At 33.5% G+C, this 19,718-nt stretch overlaps 2 protein-coding genes across 2 annotated transcripts; one reads left to right on the top strand and one right to left on the bottom strand.

The window, feature by feature from the left end:
- The first annotated feature begins 718 nt into the window (after positions 1 to 718).
- LOC122280965 (ethylene-responsive transcription factor CRF2-like) lies at positions 719 to 2,718 on the top strand. The gene has a single exon (XM_043092120.1). The coding sequence runs from the start codon at positions 1,540 to 1,542 to the stop codon at positions 2,518 to 2,520; it is 981 nt and encodes a 326-aa protein (XP_042948054.1). The 5' UTR covers positions 719 to 1,539; the 3' UTR covers positions 2,521 to 2,718.
- An 8,703-nt stretch (positions 2,719 to 11,421) lies between these two features.
- Positions 11,422 to 12,866, bottom strand: LOC122280530 (arabinogalactan protein 41-like). The gene is made up of 2 exons (XM_043091472.1): positions 12,490 to 12,866; positions 11,422 to 11,884 (listed from the first exon to the last, which is right to left on the bottom strand). The coding sequence occupies exons 1-2, from the start codon at positions 12,608 to 12,610 to the stop codon at positions 11,787 to 11,789; spliced, it is 219 nt and encodes a 72-aa protein (XP_042947406.1). The 5' UTR covers positions 12,611 to 12,866; the 3' UTR covers positions 11,422 to 11,786.
- Between the last annotated feature and the right edge of the window lie 6,852 nt (positions 12,867 to 19,718).

The following is a 19,718-nucleotide window of genomic DNA, read 5'->3' as shown; positions in this document are numbered from 1 at the left end:
CCCACCGGACATACAGGGTTCATCCGCCAATCCTCAGGGCGTCTTTCAACTTCAAGAGATAAGATGGATAGGAACTACGAAAGAAAAGAGACTCAAAAGTTCAAAATAAGCCCAATAGTTCGAGGCTACTCACCCTTTGAGTACTCACTCACTCGTAAACATATCACCTAATATTATAAATTTTACTATTAGAATTTTATTAATTAAATTTTGTTATTTAAGTGACATAGATATTATATTCTATATATTAAGTTAAAAATCTAAGAATTCATTTTTATTAAAAAAATTAAATAAAAATCACATTCTCTAATTAAGTTTGATAAGTGGGATGAGATTTTTTAATTTTAGATAAAAGTTTAAAATATTATTTTTTAATATTATTATTATTTTAAAAATTTTTAAAAATTAAATTATTTATTATATTTTATAAAAAAAATTTAAAAAATTATAATAATCAATAAAATAAAATAAAACGAAATAAAATGATAATTTTATATTTTATCTTAACGGCCAAACCTATTAGAGTTCACAACTTACAGGTAAACTCCGTATCAATCTTGCCGTTAACTATCCTATTTGGTTTTTTACTAAGGAAAAAAATGAAAAAAAAAAGAAAAGAAAACAGAGAATTCAATATGGAAAATAAAACAAGTGGCCATTGAACCGGGTTTGCGGATTACGGCTGTTGGGATCCTATAAAATAGGTACTCTCGGTTCCCACCGCAACGCAACTGTGCTTAATTCTCTCCGTGTCTTATCTCTCTTCTCTCTCTCTATCTCTCTCTCGGACTTCTAAGAGCAGCTGCTGCTGCTCTCTTTCCTAAAAAACTTTCAGATTCCGATCCAGAAGAAGGTTATAGTCTCAGCTCTCCTAAGAGAAACATTGTTTTCGCAAAGTTGCATGTTCTTTGTGCCGAGTAAATCCGGTTGAGAGAAAAGCTTAATATCTGTCCCAGATTCGGAACATTTATTCGCCATCCCTTTCCGGGAAAGCCTTCTGTTACAGTCTCTCCTCTTTTCTTTTCTAGCTTTGAAACTTTCCCAGAAATTTCTACCTTTCCTTTCAACTAGTATTACCGATTGTTCTTCGTCTCTCAGTCTCTACCTCCCATTCCCTGCCGTACTTTCGGCTTTACGTTCTCACTATTTCCACCTCTCTCTCTCTCTCTCTCTCTCTCTCTCTCTCCCTCCCCAACTGAGTCACGCTCAAACTCTTTTTCTTCGCTACTTTATTTTTGCAACTTTCCTTGAAACTTCTCGTCCCCTAGTAAGCTTTTCGAAGGAGTATTAAAATCCATTAATGGTAAATTTGTCACCGTTTCAGGCTTCTCTTTGACGTGTTCTCTCTCTGCCCCAACTTTCCTTTATATCCTTCTCTTTATTCTTCTCTCGTGTCTACTACTACTCTCAAAAGGAATCTCAAAAACCCACTTTTTTGCCCTTCCCTATTTCACTCTTCGCTTGGCAAGCTCGCTCACTCACTCACTTCGCTTTCAATGCTCTTCTTTCGAAGAATCTGATCAGCAATTCCTCTCAATCATGAACCGGCACGGTGCTAACGTTATTTCTCCTGTGAAGTACACAGAACATCGTAACATCACGAGGCTCCTCGGACCAGTGCCGGAGGAGATGAAACGCAGAGTTGTACGTATATCTGTCACCGATGGTGATGCAACTGACTCGTCCAGCGACGAAGAAGGTGGAGAAGAGGTGTGCTTTAAACGCCAAAGGGTCAGGAAGTTCATCAACGAGATCACTGTCGAGTCCTGCTCGACCAAAAACTACAGCGTTTTGAGGAGCAGGTCGGTGAGAACTGCTGCACGAAAGAAGGTTGCCCGGGTTTCTGCTAGTCACCGAGCGTTGAAGGTACCGGCCGCGAGGAAATTTCGGGGCGTGCGCCAAAGGCCCTGGGGGAAATGGGCTGCGGAGATTAGAGACCCTCTGCGACGTGTGCGGCTGTGGTTAGGTACCTATGACACAGCCGAGGAAGCGGCTATGGTGTATGACAACGCGGCTATTCAACTGCGTGGGCCTGACGCGCTCACCAACTTTGTCACTCCACCGCCAAGATGTCAACCGGAAAAAAATCCGTTAAACAGCTCAGGCTACAACTCCGGCGAAGAGTCCCACAACCACCACCTCTGCTCTCCTACCTCTGTGTTACGGTGTCCTTCACCTTCCAATGAAGAAATCGAATCACAGAGTTTGGATACGACTAAAGAAATAGTTGAAGTTCAAGATGCACGAGATGAATCCTGTGTATCGGAAAACTTTTCAGAATTTTCAGAATATTCAACTCTCGATTCGTTAATACCGGCAGATATATTTAATTTTGGAAACTCGGTATCGGATCTTTTTGAAGGGACAAGCCTGAAGGAGAGCGTTTTTGAAGAAGATTTCGGCGATATGCTGCTTAGTTCTTGTGAGAATCTTGGCTTGAGCTTCTCAAAATGGCATGTAGATGATTATTTTCAAGATATCGGCGATATATTTGGGTCAGATCCTCTCGTAGCTCTCTGACTCATGCTTAAACTTTTGTTCCCAGAACGACGAGTCCCCGGATTGCCGAAAAAAAAAGGGCAAATTTTGTATCGGTGGAAGCGACATATCGGCCTTTTGTTTTCCTAGTTTTGATGGTGTTTCCTTTCGTTGTATTTTTGTTGATGAAATGTGGTTTAATATTATTATTTATTTATTTTATATATCAATATTTAAATATGTCCGTTACAACAACGGTGACGGTCCGAGTTTGGCTACGGGTTCTGAGGTTGTCTTGTTAGCTTTTTTCCGGTGATGTTTACAATGGCACGTGTCCAATGCACGTGTTATGGCACATCTTGGGAAATGAAAAGAAAATCCAAATGAAATTGTAGACACACTTGCAGTGTCCATGTGCATGTGCTGGGAGAGAGGGCTCTTTAAATGGGCTTGACAATTTTACAGTGCACTGTCCCCGAGCTGAAACAGTATAATCAACTTGGAGTCTCTCCAGCTAAAAAGAAAAGTTCAAAAAAATCAAATATATAAAAAAGTAAGTGCACAAAATAATTGTAACACACACTTCGTACAAAGGCTGTGTTCTGAATATTGCACAATTTATGGCACCTACCGTTTTAATTAGCATAAGTGGCATCATAAACAGTTGAAAGACAAGTACATAAACATCAATTGAGACTTGTTGTTTCAATTATGGACTTTGAGTTCTTTCGATTGTTTTAAGTGGCATGTTTTCCTAACAAAGTGGGATGATTTTGATCTGCATCTGCACACATAAATGCCTGTTTTTTTCTTCATGTAGACAAAACCCACCAAATAACTTCAAGAGCTTGTACATGATAGCATTGATAAGTAAGGACAATGACAATCTTGCATGGTGGCGTTATTTGGATTCTAAAATAAGTATGAGAGAACAACATACTAACATTTGTTTTATATTTAATGTTGTTTGTAACATCTACATCAATATACTTATTTTCTATTTAGAGAAATAATATTTATAATTATAGAGTATGTATGCGTTGTGCATTTATTTAAAAATAAATAAATAAATATGAGACTCACATGAAAAAATTAATTTTTTTAATAATCAATCTCACTATTTTTAAAAAGATTGCATAGTGCTTACATAACCCAGTAATATATCTAGCATTACTCATTCTATTTATTTCAAGGTAGTAATTCAACAATCACTTGGTCAATATCAAGTAATTATTCAAATAAGTTTCAACAAAGTTATAGCCTGTCGTAAGGTTATTAATATATTTCAAAAGTTCAAATTTTTTAAATGTGCATCTTCTAAAAAACAAATAAATCAAAGAGATTTGTGTTTGGTTTTGAAAAGGTTCGTGGAAGTTTTTAAATAAATGGAAAGATAATGTTTTTTCATTAAATGATTTACTAAATAATCGAAAACAGATGATTTACAAAATGATTTAAAACTTAAAAAGGTATTCATGCTTCCTTGCCAAAAATGAAAACTTGATTTTAAAATTGAGAAGATCTACAATAATAAAGAGATATTATGAAAATAAATTCACTAACAGAAATAATTTTGTATAATATATTAGGTTTATTTTATAAAAAAATATTTTTATAATATGATATAACACATTAAATTACATTAATTTATAAATTTATATTTATATAATTTTTTACAGTTAAAGTATTTCTTTTTAAAAATTATATTTTTGTGGATGAAATAATATTTATAAGAACCCAAAAATGAAAGGGATAGAACCTGAAGATCTAAGGAAAATGTCCATTCAAACAAGAAAACAAAGGGGAGAGAGAGAACGGAAAGAGGAGCTTGCAATCCCAAATGGAAAGAAGAGGGTGGAAGGGAAATCATCTGACATGATTACGGATTGGGATTGACAAAGAGGGAGGGGATAGATACAGTTAAGGCCGTTACGTACAAAATATCACTCACTCAGACCTGATATTTTTGCAGAGCAGGAGCCGAGTGGTGGTGGCATTAGGGGGTTCAGAATCAGAGATATTTCCTTTTTCTTTTTGTTTCTTTTTCTTTTCTGTTCCAAAACGACATTGCGTTGAATGGATATGCATTTGAGTTGGGGTGGGGGTGTTCGGGGGAATCGATGAGCGTTGTTCCACGTATACACAAAACAAAAAGCGGACAGAGACAGTGCTTAAAATAATATATAAAAATAAAAAAGAAAAGAAAAGCGCATAAAAAAAAGCAAACTTTGACTGGGCTTGTTGTGAAAAAAAAACAGGCTTTGGGCGTGGGAGGAGCGTCCATTGGGCTATAAAGCTGTAGCTTTGGTTCATGGGGGAAGGAGTGAGTGGTGTCTCCAGCTAATTGGAAAGTTAAACAACACGACAACTGATGCTCACTAAACACCAAATAAACAAAACCCAGAACCAAAAACAAGAACAAAAACAAAAAGGAGACATGAGTCTGTTCTTGAGCAACATTTCTCTCTTTAAAGCTAATTAGTTTATATTCAAAAAAATTTTATTTTATTTTATCTGATATCAAGATGACAGATCATCACTTTTTATTTCACGATAATAAAATCGAATGTTTCTAATTTTTATTTTAATTATTGTTTCTATTTTTAATATTTAATTGTAAGATTGTGTCACATCGCATTTCATCCTTTAATATTAGCGAAATAATATATGATCTTCTTCAACTCGTCTATATTTTAGTTTCATGGTTGTAGTAGTAGAGTTTGGTTAAAAGAAAGCACAAGTTTTTTGCAACTTCGATATGATGGTGCCTTTTCTCAACCCCAAAATGAAAAGGGAAGAGGCAAAACCGGCGTGCGTGCATGCATGGCGTGGCAATCAGGCCACCAGAGTAAAGGGGGAGGGCAGCAAGCTCTCCTTCTTTGACATTTTGTTCCTTCTCTCTTTTTAAGTCTAATTAAGCTTTTCGGTAAGCCACATGCATTATCCACGCGTGAAATATTTGTTGCTCTCGATCCCCTTTTTTTCCGCGTTGATTGCATGTCTAATTGAATAATTATCAGTTTATCCTTTGATCATGATCTCCTTCTCATGCTTTTTAAGTTTTGGAGAAGAGATATATTCAGCCTCCCTCCTTTTGTAATAGGCCAGGGTAGATTAGTCTATAAACATGTGTGGTAGTACTCAAAGCTTTCATTATTATTACAAGGCTTAAATATTGGAGTCTTGATGCTAAACTAACATTAATAAAAGAAATCAAAAGTCAAGACAACTTTTATGTGTTCAACTGCCACAATTAATACGCCCCCTCCAAGCTATTCCTAGTGACTTCTTTTTTGGCAAAAAAGTAAAAAAGAATACTTTCTATTTAGAATTATGTAAATTTTATGTGTATAATATAAATTAATTTACATGAGAGGAGTATTGGGCTAAAGCTAATTACTAACAAACTAAAGTATCATCGCCACGCCAAGGTCGGACCAAATGACATAAGCCCTGATCTCCAATATAGAAGTCATTGCTATATCAATTTGTATAAACTCAATTATAAATGCGTGTGAAAGTAATTTTCAACTCAGGTGGACATGAATATTAATGCTGCAAGAAAATTGAACTTGTGAAGTCCTCCCACAATAAACTTATACTCAAGTTTATTATGGTTTCTCTACCTACGGTTTCTTGATTGAATAAGAGTAAGGATACACACATAATTATTATGAGTAATTCTATATATAACTGTAAAATATTTAAACGCTGCGCAATCGTTTTGAAAAAGTGTAGGGTTTATTATTAAAAAATTAATTAATTTTTCATGTGGGTCCCATGCTCTATTCGTTTCTTTCAAGGCAATTACGTGACTGTTGCATAATTCACAATTGTAAATATCTTTTTTTATTATTTTTTAGTAATATTACATATACTTATAATTTTAGTTACAAAAAACATACAAGACTCATTTTATCAAATTTCTTTTGAAATTCAAATTTTGAATTTTCCATTCCATAACCTTCAACATATCAAAAACGGATAAACAAAGAAATCGATTTTTTATAAGATTTTTTTTTAAAGTGCAATTGACATTTTTTATAACCATGTTTTAAAATAAGGATATCTATGTAAAGCGGTATTATTTTTGTTAGTTATTTTCTTAAAATTTCTCTCATTTGAAACAGATCGGCATAAATTATTATAAAAATGACTATATGTGTATCATTTTTCAATTGAATAATGCAACTAAGATGCACAAAACCCAATATATGTCAAAGGTGGGTTATTAAAAAATAAATGGAAGCTCGTACAAAATTGAAAATACTCTTAAATAGTAATATATAGTGTATACTTGATATACATATACAAGCAAAGTAGGTAGAGATGGGGACAGATCATTAATCCTGAACTCAAGAATTTATTCAAGCCTATTCCCCAATGGTGATCATTGCTTTTTGATAGCTTATAATCTCGAACAATTGGAGAAGAAGAAATTGAACCCCACTAGAATATTGTTTAATAAAAAAGAGACCTCTCACGCTGCAAAAGATGGCAATTATTATGTCTTGAGAAGATCACATTTTTCTTTGGCATCCATGGAATCACGTTAGGGCATGGAAGGTTGGGGCTTTCCTCAGGTGATGAGGCAATTCATGGGACCGCCCTTCTGTGTGCTTGTCTGTTGGTAAAATTCACTAAAAATCAAACTCCATAATTAAGACTAAAGTGGGCATGAGTAGTACTCAGTGAGTAAACCTTTGTTTAAGAAGAAAATGTTATGTTTTTTTTTTATAATTTTACTTACAAAGTCATACATACAGATCATGACATCATGTGTCAGCTTATATTGAGAATGGTAAAAATTTTAAAATTCAAAATTTTAATTTAAAAAAAATTGATAAAATAAAGCTGTTTCTCAATACGTATAATATTGGATATAAAAATGTACACATTTGTAACACTACTCTTGTATAAAATAAGAAAAGAATGGAAACAAATACTCAATTTAGAGTGAGTAACTAAAATTTCATACTCGATTGACCTAATCGACACATTTATATACAGAATAATTATGTGGGCAATTAGACCTTAATTGAATTACGAGAATTTGTGGACAATTTCAAACTTGGAAGCTTGAAGTATGAAATGGTCCCCTTTGCTAGCTGGGTTTTGCAAGGATGCCATTAGATTTTTGGCATATTGTGGCCTTAGCTAGTACCTAACTGCGACATTGCAGCACCAGAAAAATTATCCTTGGTTTATATTACATGCATCCTACGCAAAAGCCAAAAAAATTCATTAGCTTATAGCTCATTCTAGGGCCAAGAATTTATTTAATACCTTTGGCCTATATTATACGAGAGCATTTCAGATGTTCTTTTTTCTTTTCCAGTCTCTGCTCATCCTGACCGACGTGACAAACATGCTCTTAGAAATAGCTGCCATCATGTCTTTTTCTTTGTTTTTGGTACATATATGTCTGTATTCATGAAACTAATCTTCAACCTTTTCAGGGTTTTTCTAAACCTGTGCTTTGCAACTCTAGTGTGATAAAATCAAGGGGTGCTAGACTGCAGCTTGCTACTCTTTTAGGCTCATGACCAGAGAGTGATAACTCAGAGCAGGCCGATTCTGAAAGGCCTACAATATTTGGGATTTTTCAGAAACTTAATTCCTTACCCCATTTGATGCAAAACGACACCCGAGTCTTTCTTTCACTTGTGTGTTTAAAGTTGATTTTGGGTCCCCCACAATCATATGATGCATCCTAATTTTGAATAAACATATCACTTCTACTGTAAAATCAATTATAATATTTCTTATTCCATATATGATAATTTCTCATATTAATAACAAACTTGCTGTGTATAGATTTTTTGTTTTTCCACGCAAAAAACAAGAGGAAGACCGGTGTGTCAAGGATTGCAAATTGACCATGTCACTTTCGGGCGGAAATCTAATTGTTCGGTTCGTCCATCTTAATGGTTATCACTGGAGTTGCCCCATAAGCTTGCTCTTTGAAGCAGTAGAGGGTCACGGCCAGAGAAACCCACAACCAAAATTTCTAGAGGCAACAATAGGGCTTGGCAGAAGATGACAACTTTTCAGATCCATTCCGGAGGAAAAGAAAAAGAAATCAATCCCAGATGATCTTCTTTGTTAATCTCCCGCCACAAACTGTCAATCGAGGCCGTACACGTAATGTCAGGCTAACGGTTTTCCCTTCGCCTCGAGCAGTGCAAGTATACAAGTGGGCCTTTTGGGCCCCATGGTCCCCTCGCCCCAATCCAGCTCAACCAGCACTGTATCTAAGGTTGTGTGATTGTGATTGTGGGTCCCGCCTAATTACTCTGGGCCCCTTTGCTGACGTTGTGCTCTATTTTTCTAAAATATTTTAATTATAAAAATATTATATATTATATTACTATCTCATTTTTATTTTATTATATAAGATATGATATATTTATTATTATTATATAATAAAAAATAATTTAATAAAATATTATTTAATAATAATAAATATATCACATTTTATATAATAAAATAAAAATAGGATAATAATATAATGGACGGAATTTTCAGGACTTCCACCGTCAAAGCAACTGCACCCAACATTTGTTGGGCCTTTTTTCTTTCAGCCTAGGTTACACAGACATGACAACTTTCTTGGTCAAGGACCAAAGCATTAGTTTTAATCTTAGTTTAAGAATAATGCTAATAGTTTGTATAATATTGCACACGTCTTTTTTAAAAATGAGTGAAGACCATTATTTAAAAATAATTTTTTTTATATAAATTTTATATTTATTTATTTTTTAAAAATGAATATGCGGTATTTGTATTTTATGATTGTAAATATCATTTTTCTTTATAGTATATTTTTTTGTTAGTTGATTGAGATTTAGATAATGAAATGAGATAAGATGATTTTAGATAAAAGTTGAAAGTTGAAGAAAATATTATTAGAATATTATTATTTTTTTAGATTTAAAAAAGTTAAATTGTTTATTATATTTTGTATGGAAATTTAAGAAAATTATAATAATAAGATGAAACACTTTCACTATCCAAACGGATCACCGATATTTCATGACATTCGGTATGTCCTTAGTGACGATTAAGTACATTTGCTACTTATAAGTCGGTATTTAAACATATATAACCAGTTAATGTGACAGATTACTACATCAATAATGTATTTAGTGTTTAGCGACTATAACGGTTAGTGTGATTGGATTATGATCAATGAGCATATCCTCCACAGTATATATATATTATGAATATAAGTTGCATTTATATAGAATCAATATACATTTACCAACTGAACCCGTACAGTATTATTCGCAGCAATAGCAGAAGATATAATGAAGAGAAGCAAATGTGTGCTATGTTGTCATGCAGTGTGGGCGTAGAAGCAGGCAAGTGGGGCCAAGGAAGTTCAATTTCAACGTTCAACCGACATTGAAGTGTTAATTGGCAGAGATATTCTGGTGATCTCTTAAAACATGCGTCGATATGGGTAGTTATGTTCATTAATTCATGACATAGATATATCATGAATTAATATATGCCCACACCGAACCACGTACTTCTTGTGGGAACTGGGATTTGTCTTCACTTAGAAGCCATTGAAGAACAAGGGAAGCATGAGGCCCATGCCTATGTCCGTGCCCACTTTGTTCGGCCCTCAGAGTTATCTAATGTTCAATTTCCCCGTGTAAGGTCTTGAGGCCGAAGCCTATTAAAAAAAAGGTCTATAGGTCCGTGATTAATGTACGGCCTTGGTTATGAACAAAGGAGGCGGCTTGGTTTCAAAATGAGAATTAACAAATTAACAAATTTTGCACCTTGTCTTGCTCAGCTCTGTCTTTTCAGCAACGATAATCTGTTCTGTACCGACACATTGTCAAGCTCTAAAGTTACCTTTTTAGTATTTTGTTTCATAGGTAACAAAAGATGAGAATAATGCTTCATTGTTCTAGAGAGCAATTACTCTTCTTGGCCAACCCTATTCTCTGGTTCTGCCTTATTTATGCAGGAAGCAAATTAGAAATGAATTTTCAATTCCTTCCTTTTCGTTTTTTGGTATTTACCCCCAAGGAATGCAAAGTATATTGGCCTTAAAAGTTTGAATCAAACTTAATTTAGCTCAGCTCACCCCTCTGACATGCCTGGGTGTAAGATGAACAGATTGGGAGGCAGGATAATGCAGAAACTGCTAGGGCATTCTACTTCTCTGTTTCTTCTTGATTGGAGTCCAAATTCCAATAGACGAACATCATCCACACTCATGTTGCTACTGCTCTCTTTTGCTTGCTTTTCGTTTGTTTGAAATCTCTGTCTTGTTTTTATTCCTATACAGAAAGTGAAGAAGTTTGTTTTTATTCTTCTAGTTTGATTGGTTGGATGGCGTACGAGGTTTTAGCATTCGAATGCCTGATGTAATTCCTGTAGCCACTTTCTTTTGTCTTACCACACACCTTAGACCTAGAGTAATAATACATAGAGTCACTTTTGCATATTTCTTATACATTCTATTGATATGATTGACTGCATCAATTTATTTTTAATATGTAGCTAATCACATTAATAGAATGTACATAAGAATATGTAAAAGTAACTACAAATAAAATTTTTGTTAGAATTACTCGCACAACGGTAGTGGCAGTGACGCCAAGGCCAGGATGGTGATAAATAGGGCAGGAAACAGGATGATAATGGAATGTAGCAAATGGATGGTTTTTTATGCGAAACCATGACAACTTTTGGATTTAACGGGTCTTGCAGAGCAGCAGAAGCAAGTTATATGGGCATGCCATGAAATTGAAGTAGCATTCCTCGTTATCCGTTGCTTTCCACTTCGGTGTATTCATTTACTGCCCACCCATAAGCATATTTCATGGGCTTATTTAACTAATCAAACTGTTTAGCCCTGATTGAGCATCATTACGCCTTTTTTGGCAATATATATACACACATACATATATAGACCTTGAGTAATCATGGAAGGACAACTAATAGCATTTCTCAATCAAGTCTGTATTTCCCATTTCAAGTTTTAACAGTTAGAGAAATGACGAGAAAGCAAAAGAAGGCGAAAAAGACGAAGTGACAACATGAAAATCCACATATTAGAAATGGAAGAGAATGAATGGGACAGGCGTCAAGTAGAATACCAGCGTAATTAGCAAGAGCCAGAGATCCCAACACCAATTGTCAAAAGTCAGAACGCTACATACACACCCAGACCCATCAAGTTAAAAGGGTAAAACACATCCACACTCACACACATTGAAAGCCCTACTCTTAAAACTCCTTCCATATCTAAATTCCCCATAATACCATGGCCATTGGTGTCGAGTTTAGAAGCTGTAGAGCAGGTCCGCAGCGTGGATCAGGTACGTGAGCGCCAACGCCACCAACATCAGCACATAGGCAATGCCTTGGTCAATGGACGTCCCTAAAGAATACGCACCATTAAAGACAAATGACAACCCCATCAGCACCAAATTATCGTTATAATTCTTTAAATCACACAATCATACAACATGGGTAAAACAATCACACATACACACGCCCGCAAAGGTGAGTGCTGGGTAGTATCCAAAAAGTTAATTTCTTCCAAAATGTAATATTTTCTTGCGCGCAAGAAAATATAACAAAATATTTTCTTGCCTTTTCTAGCAGAGTTAAACAATGTAGAATGTTTTCCGAGGTTCTGTATATTTCATTTTGATCATAAACAGTTGGTCCAGTTGGAAATTCTCACGCAATTCGGATTGAATAATAAAACAAAAGTTAGGTGATTATACTTTCGGATTAAACCTCGTTCCAAGTGTTTATCTTCATAAGTTACCAAACAAGCAACAACTGCCCTTCCGCCTTAACAAATCAGATCTACAATGCAATAAACTAAACAAGAACACGTTTTGAAAGCAGATTCTCTGCCCAATAAAGGGTGAATACCATACATACACTACATTTCAGATCTGAAACAAGACTTAAACAGATACCAAACATACACCCATTTATATACAGTGAAAGCAAGAAAGAGAGAGATCTAACCGTCACTTGTAGGGGCAGGAGTGGGAGCGAGGGACTGAGCCTGAACGGCAGGCAAGACTATAACAGCAAAAAAGACGGCGACAACAGCCACAACTCCGGAAGAAATCCTAGAAACGGCCATTTCTCTTTTCTCTTATTTCAATCTTGAGCTTCCTGAAAACTCGAATTAAACCGAAAGAAACAAAGCAAAAAGCTCGGTCTCTCTCTCTCTCTCTGCAGAGCCTCTCAAAATGACAAACTTAGCCCGCCGTAGCGAGCCGAGCAGAGAGAGAGAAAACGCAAATGCTGAGGTTCCTTGCGATGGGTTTCTCTGTTTCGAAGCCGAGCGAGCGACCGGTGGCGTTCGTGTTGGGTGCACGTAGGGAACGGAGGGGCGGTTTTATAGGGAATTAATCGCGGGTGGTGGTGGTGAGAATGGAGAATACCGGTAAAACCGGTAAACGGGAAAAAGAAAGGAATGGGGGGAAATGTGGGGCCCAGACGGAGAGAAGAGGCGCATGTTTCGGAGCGAGTGTGTGTGTGTGTGTGTGTGTGTGTGTGTGTGTGTGGTGGCTGCGTGCGTGTTGCTGAGCAGGAAATGCAGATAATGCAGAGAGGCCATGTGACCGTCGGTTCAGGTTTTTGACAGTCTGTGACTGACCCCACTGCTAATCTTCCCCATATGCTGCCTTCCTCATTCGTCCACATCGTTTCTCTTATTTATTTTTTAATTAATAATGCTTGATGTAGTATTTAACTAGGTCACAGTAACGTGTAAATATATTTAACTTGATATAGTACTTAACTAATTAGATGAGATTAGATTTTTAATAAAAAAATATATAATATTTTACAAAAAAATTTAATTAATACTTAATTTAACGTAAAAAAGAGTAAATTTTAAAAAATATCTTTAGATAATAATAAGATAGTAAAGTATAATATCTTTTAATAGAAAATATCTCTAGATAATAATAAGATAGTAAAGTATAATATTTTTTAATAGGTATATTCTGGCCAGATATCATAATAGTTAATCTATGCTTGTAGTTAAATTATATTTTAGTTTAAAATCAAATGTACAATATTATATATATACATGTAGGTACTACATACGGTTGGATTATTTTTTTTCCTCTCGTCTTCTTTCTCTGGTCTGTTTGTTTGTTTTTTTAATTTTTCTTTTTACAAATATATATATATATAATAAAAATATCAGTTAGCACATCTTAATCATATGATTTTTGTACTTATAAATTAATTCCCATTCTTTGCATGCATGTCTTTTAATTAGCAATTAATACTAGGGGTGCTACCCACACCATATGGTGCGGGGTAGTCCCCTCCCCACACCCTGCCTCGCATGGTGCGGGGGTGAGATTTTCCTCCCCGCCACCCACCCCTGCATCCCCAGGACAGGGTATCCTGCCCCGCTAGGCGGGGTGCGGGGCGGATACCCAATTCGCCCCGCCTTATTTTCACTTCAAATATTAACTATATTTTATTATTTTAAAAAATTATTTCTAGATCTAAAAGTGATAAAAAAATTTATTTTTAGATCTAAATTGTAAATTTAAATTTTGTAAATATGATTATAATTTAAAAATTATGTAATTTTTAAATTTGCTAATGCATATTTTGTGTAAGTTATAGTGTAGTAGTTTTTAAACTATATAGTTTTTAAATTTGCTAATGCATAATTTGTGAACAAGTCTAACAAATTATAATATATATTTATATATATACAATTTGTAAAATATAAATATATATTTATATATATAAACATATATTTATGTTTTTGTATATATAAATATTTATGTTTATATATATAATATCTATATATAGGTGAGGGCGGGGCGGCGTTGGGCCCTCCCTGCCCCCCGCCCTCGCTAGAGGGACTAGATGCCCCCGCCCTGTCGTGCTAGGGCGGGGCGAACTGGGGCGGGGTAGCGGGGTGCGGATCCCCACTGCCCACCCCTAATTAATACTTGTGGTATTAGAAGATCAAGGGGCAAAAATGTAAAAGTAAAAACATAAGTTTTTATTGGTTTAAAAGTAAAAGCAACTCAAAAGCAAAAAAATAACTACACAATAAAAAAAGAAAATTACTATTCATTATTGTTCATATGCTATAGACACTTATTATAATAGAATATATATATATATATATTCATATATATGCTTAATCAATTAATCATAACATCAAACTTATCAGAAAAGATCTACAAAAAATATACTATTATTCAACAACTCATTTCACAATCCATCAATATGCATGATAGTTTTATTTCATAAAAAGTTATTAAGTTTTTTTAATTTAATTTTGATTTTTTTATTTAGTTAAAATTTTGAATTTTACTATACCTTTTAACATACACTAAATTGTAAAATAGTTGTAGAAAATATTGTGTATGTATTATTAATTTTCTTTTTCCTTTCAGGTCGAACACATTGAGTATGATCTAACCATTATCGTACAATAAAATAAACAGAAATGATATTTGTAGTATTGAATTGTGTAAATTTTGCATATATTTTTTTAAATATTTAGAACCTAGGTACAAAAATATTACTGTAAAAGAAATAATCAAGTTTTGAGAAATATTTTTAAAAGTTAAAAAAAATGATAAGAATTTTGACACTCAACCTGTCTATTTCTGTACTTTTTTTTTTTTTTTGGAAAGTTTAATATTGAGAGTTGGAAGTGGTGGAGGGAAAGAATGAGTAATGCAATCAAACTACCAAATTTCAAAGTAATAGGGTCGGATGAAATTAGTGTCGGTTAGACCCCACCTAATTACTACAAAATATTTCTCATCTCTATATTTTGGGAAACTATTCAATTAATCTCAAGCTCAGAAACATTAAAAATAATTATAATAATTATTGAACTAAGATTAAACACAAAAAAAAAAAAAAATTCTATGTATTAGAATATCAAGGGGCAAAAACTTTTAATTAGCAATTAATACTTGTTGTATTAGAAGATCAAGGGATAAAAATGAAAAAATAAAAGCAGAGTTTTTCATTAATTTAAAAGTAAAAGCAACTTAGAGATAAAAATATAACTACACAACAAAAACAAGAAAATTAATGTTTATTACTGTTTATATAGGATAGACATTTATTATAATAGATAGATGATGGATACAGATAATAAATAATTATTTTAATCATTAAATATTTTATAGATAAATGATAAAAAAAAATAAGAATCTTATAACTATTCACTTCTTATAATACACCTGTCAATAACTTATTTATACATTTCTCCATTTTCTAGAATATTATTTTCTTTCTTAAATTCATATTTCAAGTATTAATCTTCCCTATCCGTTCTCTTAATAAAACACGATTTTATAAATTTCATTCTAATATGTTTGAATTTGAATATTTAATATATTCAAATTTTGAAGTGGTTAAGACTTAATTTTCTAAAAACAAATTACATGAACTAATCTTTAAAGGAACCAAAAAAAAAAAAAAAACATTCTCCATATATCTTAATAAATTCAAGGAACAAAAAGATAAAAGTCTGCCTAGAGACAATGCTCCAACATATAAGTGTTCCAATCATATAAAATATAACTCCAATGCAGTTAGGATTTTTTTGAATGTCTAGATGGGCCAATTATTTGATTCTATGCAGCAACGTAAAATTCTTAAGAAATTAAGCATAAGAAAGATAAGCGAGACAACACGCCAACCAAATAAACAATATATCCTAGTGAAATTTTACCGCTTTGCATATAAGTGCTTTCATTCTTAGGAGACTCATACAAACAACATAATGATAGGTTATGAAACTTTGCACACCATGAAGACAAGACAAAAATGATGTTATGCAAGTATGGCACTTAAGCTGGATACGTTAAAAGCATATGATAGAATCAAATGGAAATACTTGGAAACTATAATGAGTAAATTGGGATTTGGAGAAATGTGGATTTCTTTAATCATGGAAAGTGTCACATTAGTTACATATTATGTGGTTATAATAAATGGACAGTCGGGAAAGATTATTAAGCCTTCTAGAGAGTTAAGGCAAGGTGGTCTTATCTTCCCTTAACTTTTTATATTATGTGCAAAAGGCTTGAGCTCTTTAATAAACTCATATGAAAATAGTGGTGAAATAGGAGGAGTAGCAATCTTAAGAGGTGGTACTCTAGTTAATCATTTGTTGTTTGCTGACAACTGTATTATCTTTGGAAGGGCAAACCTAAAAGAATGGGCTAAGATATAAGAGCTATTGAGTAAATATAAGAAAGCTTCAGGGCAATTATTGAATAAGCAAAAGACTACCATTTTCTTTAGTTCAAATACTGCAATGGAGGTTAGAAGCCAAATCACACAGGTGGTTAAAAGAATGTGGATGTTATGAAAGATATTTGGGGCCACCACCAATGGTGGATAGATCTAAGTATAATACCTTTTGGCACTTAAAGGAAAGAATATGGGAAAAACCTAATAGTTGGAAGAATAATTTTTTGTCTCAAGCAAGGAAGGAAGTGTTGATCAAAGTTGTGAAACAAGCTATATCTACATTCCCAATGAATCTTTTTAAGCTACCTAGGAAGCTGTGTGCAAGAAACTCACTACACATGTAGAAATTTTGGTGGGGTCACAAGTAAAATGAGAATAGAGTACATTGGAGGAGTTGGGTTAAAATGGGGGGATAATTTTTTTTTTTTTTTTAAAAGAGGAGCCTTAGGTTTTACGGATATTGAATACTTCAACAAGGTTATGCTTGCAAAGTAATGTTGGAGAATGCTAAAACAATCTCATTCCTTGGTTGCCACAGCTATAGAGGACAAATATTTCAAGCAAGATGATCTGTTAAATGTAAAATTGGGCAATGGGCCAGAGTTGGTTAAGGCAGGTTTGATGTGGAAGGTGGGAAAGGGTGACTAGATCAATATTTGAAAGGACAAGTGACTGCATATACCAACATCATACCAGGTTCAATCTCTTATACAAAATTTAGATAGAGAAGAAATTGTTAGTGTACTTATTGACCAAGAAATTGTTAAATGAAAGGAAAATCTGATTAACGAGACTTTCAACAAGGATGAAGCTGAGATTATTAACAACTTTCCTTTGAGTAGGTTGGGTATTGATGATAAAATTATGTGTACACATTCTAGTAATGAGATGTTTGCTATTAAAAGTGCTTACCATTTAGAGCACACTAGAAATAGACTGATTAAAGGGGAAATATTGAAACAAGCTGAAACAGAAAATGTCTGGAAGTGGATTAGCAACTTAGAAGTGGAAGGTATGGTTAAACATTTCTTATGGAAGGCTGTACAAGAACTACTCCTAACTAAAATGAAAATTTTCAAGAAGAATATCACTCATAATTGCTTATGCTCAGTTTGTGAAATAGAAGTTGAGTCATCTGTGCATGCATTGTGAAGCTGTTTTGTGGCCTTAGATGTTTAGACAGAAACTGGTAGCCCAATCCAAAAGTGGTCTAGTAATGAAACTACTTTCATGGAGCTATGAATAAAACTTAATGCTGAAGATGTTGAGTTAGTAGTTTATACAATGAGAAGAATATGGTTAAGAAGAAACTCCCTAATTTTTTAAAACATATTTAAGCATTCAAGAATGGTGTTTCTGAATGCAAAGCAATATTTGGAGGACTTTAGCACAAACTTATTAACAGGAAAGTATTTATTAAGAAGAGTAGAGACACCCACTTGAAACTAGAAAAAATCAATGGGTTTATACTGTAAATAGGGATGTAATTGGTTTGGTTTAGTATTGTTTTGTAAAATTTTTAAGAACCGATTCTGCAATGGTTACCCTCCTAAACCTGTACTTCCAGTTTTATTGATTCCAGTTTGGTTCAGTGTGGTTTTCCAATTTTAATCAAGTATCAAGTAGGCCTATAAGGCCTTGTTTGGATTGACAAGTGATCTCATATCATTTCGTCATTACAATTTTCTCAAATTTCCATACAAAATATAATAAACCTTAAAATTAAATTATTTATTATATTTTGTGTGAAACTTTAAAAAAGTTATAATGATGAGATGAGATGAGTTGGATATCGAAACTAGACCTTAAAGTTCATTTAAATTACTTATTATATTTTGTGTAAAAATTTAAAAAAATTATAATGATAAGATGAGATAAATTAGATATCCAAACTAGACCTTAAAGTTCATTCAAAAATTAAGAAATTTAAATAATAAGATTCATGTGCGCCCCATAATTGGCAAGCAAGACTTTATGATTTAGAAGGCAAGTGCAGCCAACAAACCTTGTATTAATATTGTTACATTTAGAAACTTGTAACAACAAATGCCAACAAATACACTGTTGGATACAGTTTGTAAACCAATCATATGGCCACCGTATTGTCAACTATTTTAAATATTTCCATCTTTTAAATTACATCCATTATATTTAGTTTAGATTTTCTAAAACTCTCTTGGTCAATGCTTTCCATTACTGTTCATATGTTTTTATATAAATTCCTTTTTTTTTTAAGGATAATACTAGTTCCACCGCTGGTAGCTCCCGCTGGGACTAGTTTATTTATTTATTGATTATTTTTTTTACTTCATGATTAAGAAAGTGTTTTTTAATAATGTTATAAACTTTTTTAAAAAAATATATTTAAAAGTGTTAAAAAAAAATATATAAAAGAAGTTTAAAAAAAAAACACTAAAAGCCACTAATGGTAACTCCCGTGAGTGTAGCATGATCCTTTTTTTAATCCTAGCAACTCGAGCAGATGAGGGGACATACTTTTTTTTTTTTTTTGAAAGCAAGTAGTAGCAGTTGCATTGATAAAACTAAAGCAAGATCCTAATAGGCATAAGCTACCTTATTATGTTACAAATCCATTACTGAGGTCTTTGCCATTGTGAAAGTTTAAAAGACATGGAGGAATACTAATAGTGGGTATGCTTCCAAAAGCATCTTTGGAAGCGGCCATTGTGCAATATCATACGCACATCAATTATGGTCTCAACGTATTTTTTTGATACACCAGCTCTCAAAGGATTGTAGGAGTATCCTTGAATCTCTAACTATTGGTTCAATGACCCAATTGGTAACCATTTTAGGATTTTGAATAGAATTAATGACAACTTCAGAGTCATCACCAATAACTAATTATTTTATTTGCTCTAGCTTCTTCAGGGCTTGTTAGCAGTGCAGTTGCTTCTCCTTGATTGGCATTAGTAGATTTGATGAAGCTTGTTTGTATAAAAGCCACTGAGTCATTTAGTGTTTTA

The sequence above is a fragment of the Carya illinoinensis genome, chromosome 11, assembly GCF_018687715.1.
Source record: "Carya illinoinensis cultivar Pawnee chromosome 11, C.illinoinensisPawnee_v1, whole genome shotgun sequence".
Taxonomy (NCBI): Eukaryota; Viridiplantae; Streptophyta; class Magnoliopsida; order Fagales; family Juglandaceae; genus Carya; species Carya illinoinensis.
The sequence above is the reverse complement of the archived record's forward strand: the minus strand, read 5'-3'. Positions and strand labels throughout refer to the sequence as shown.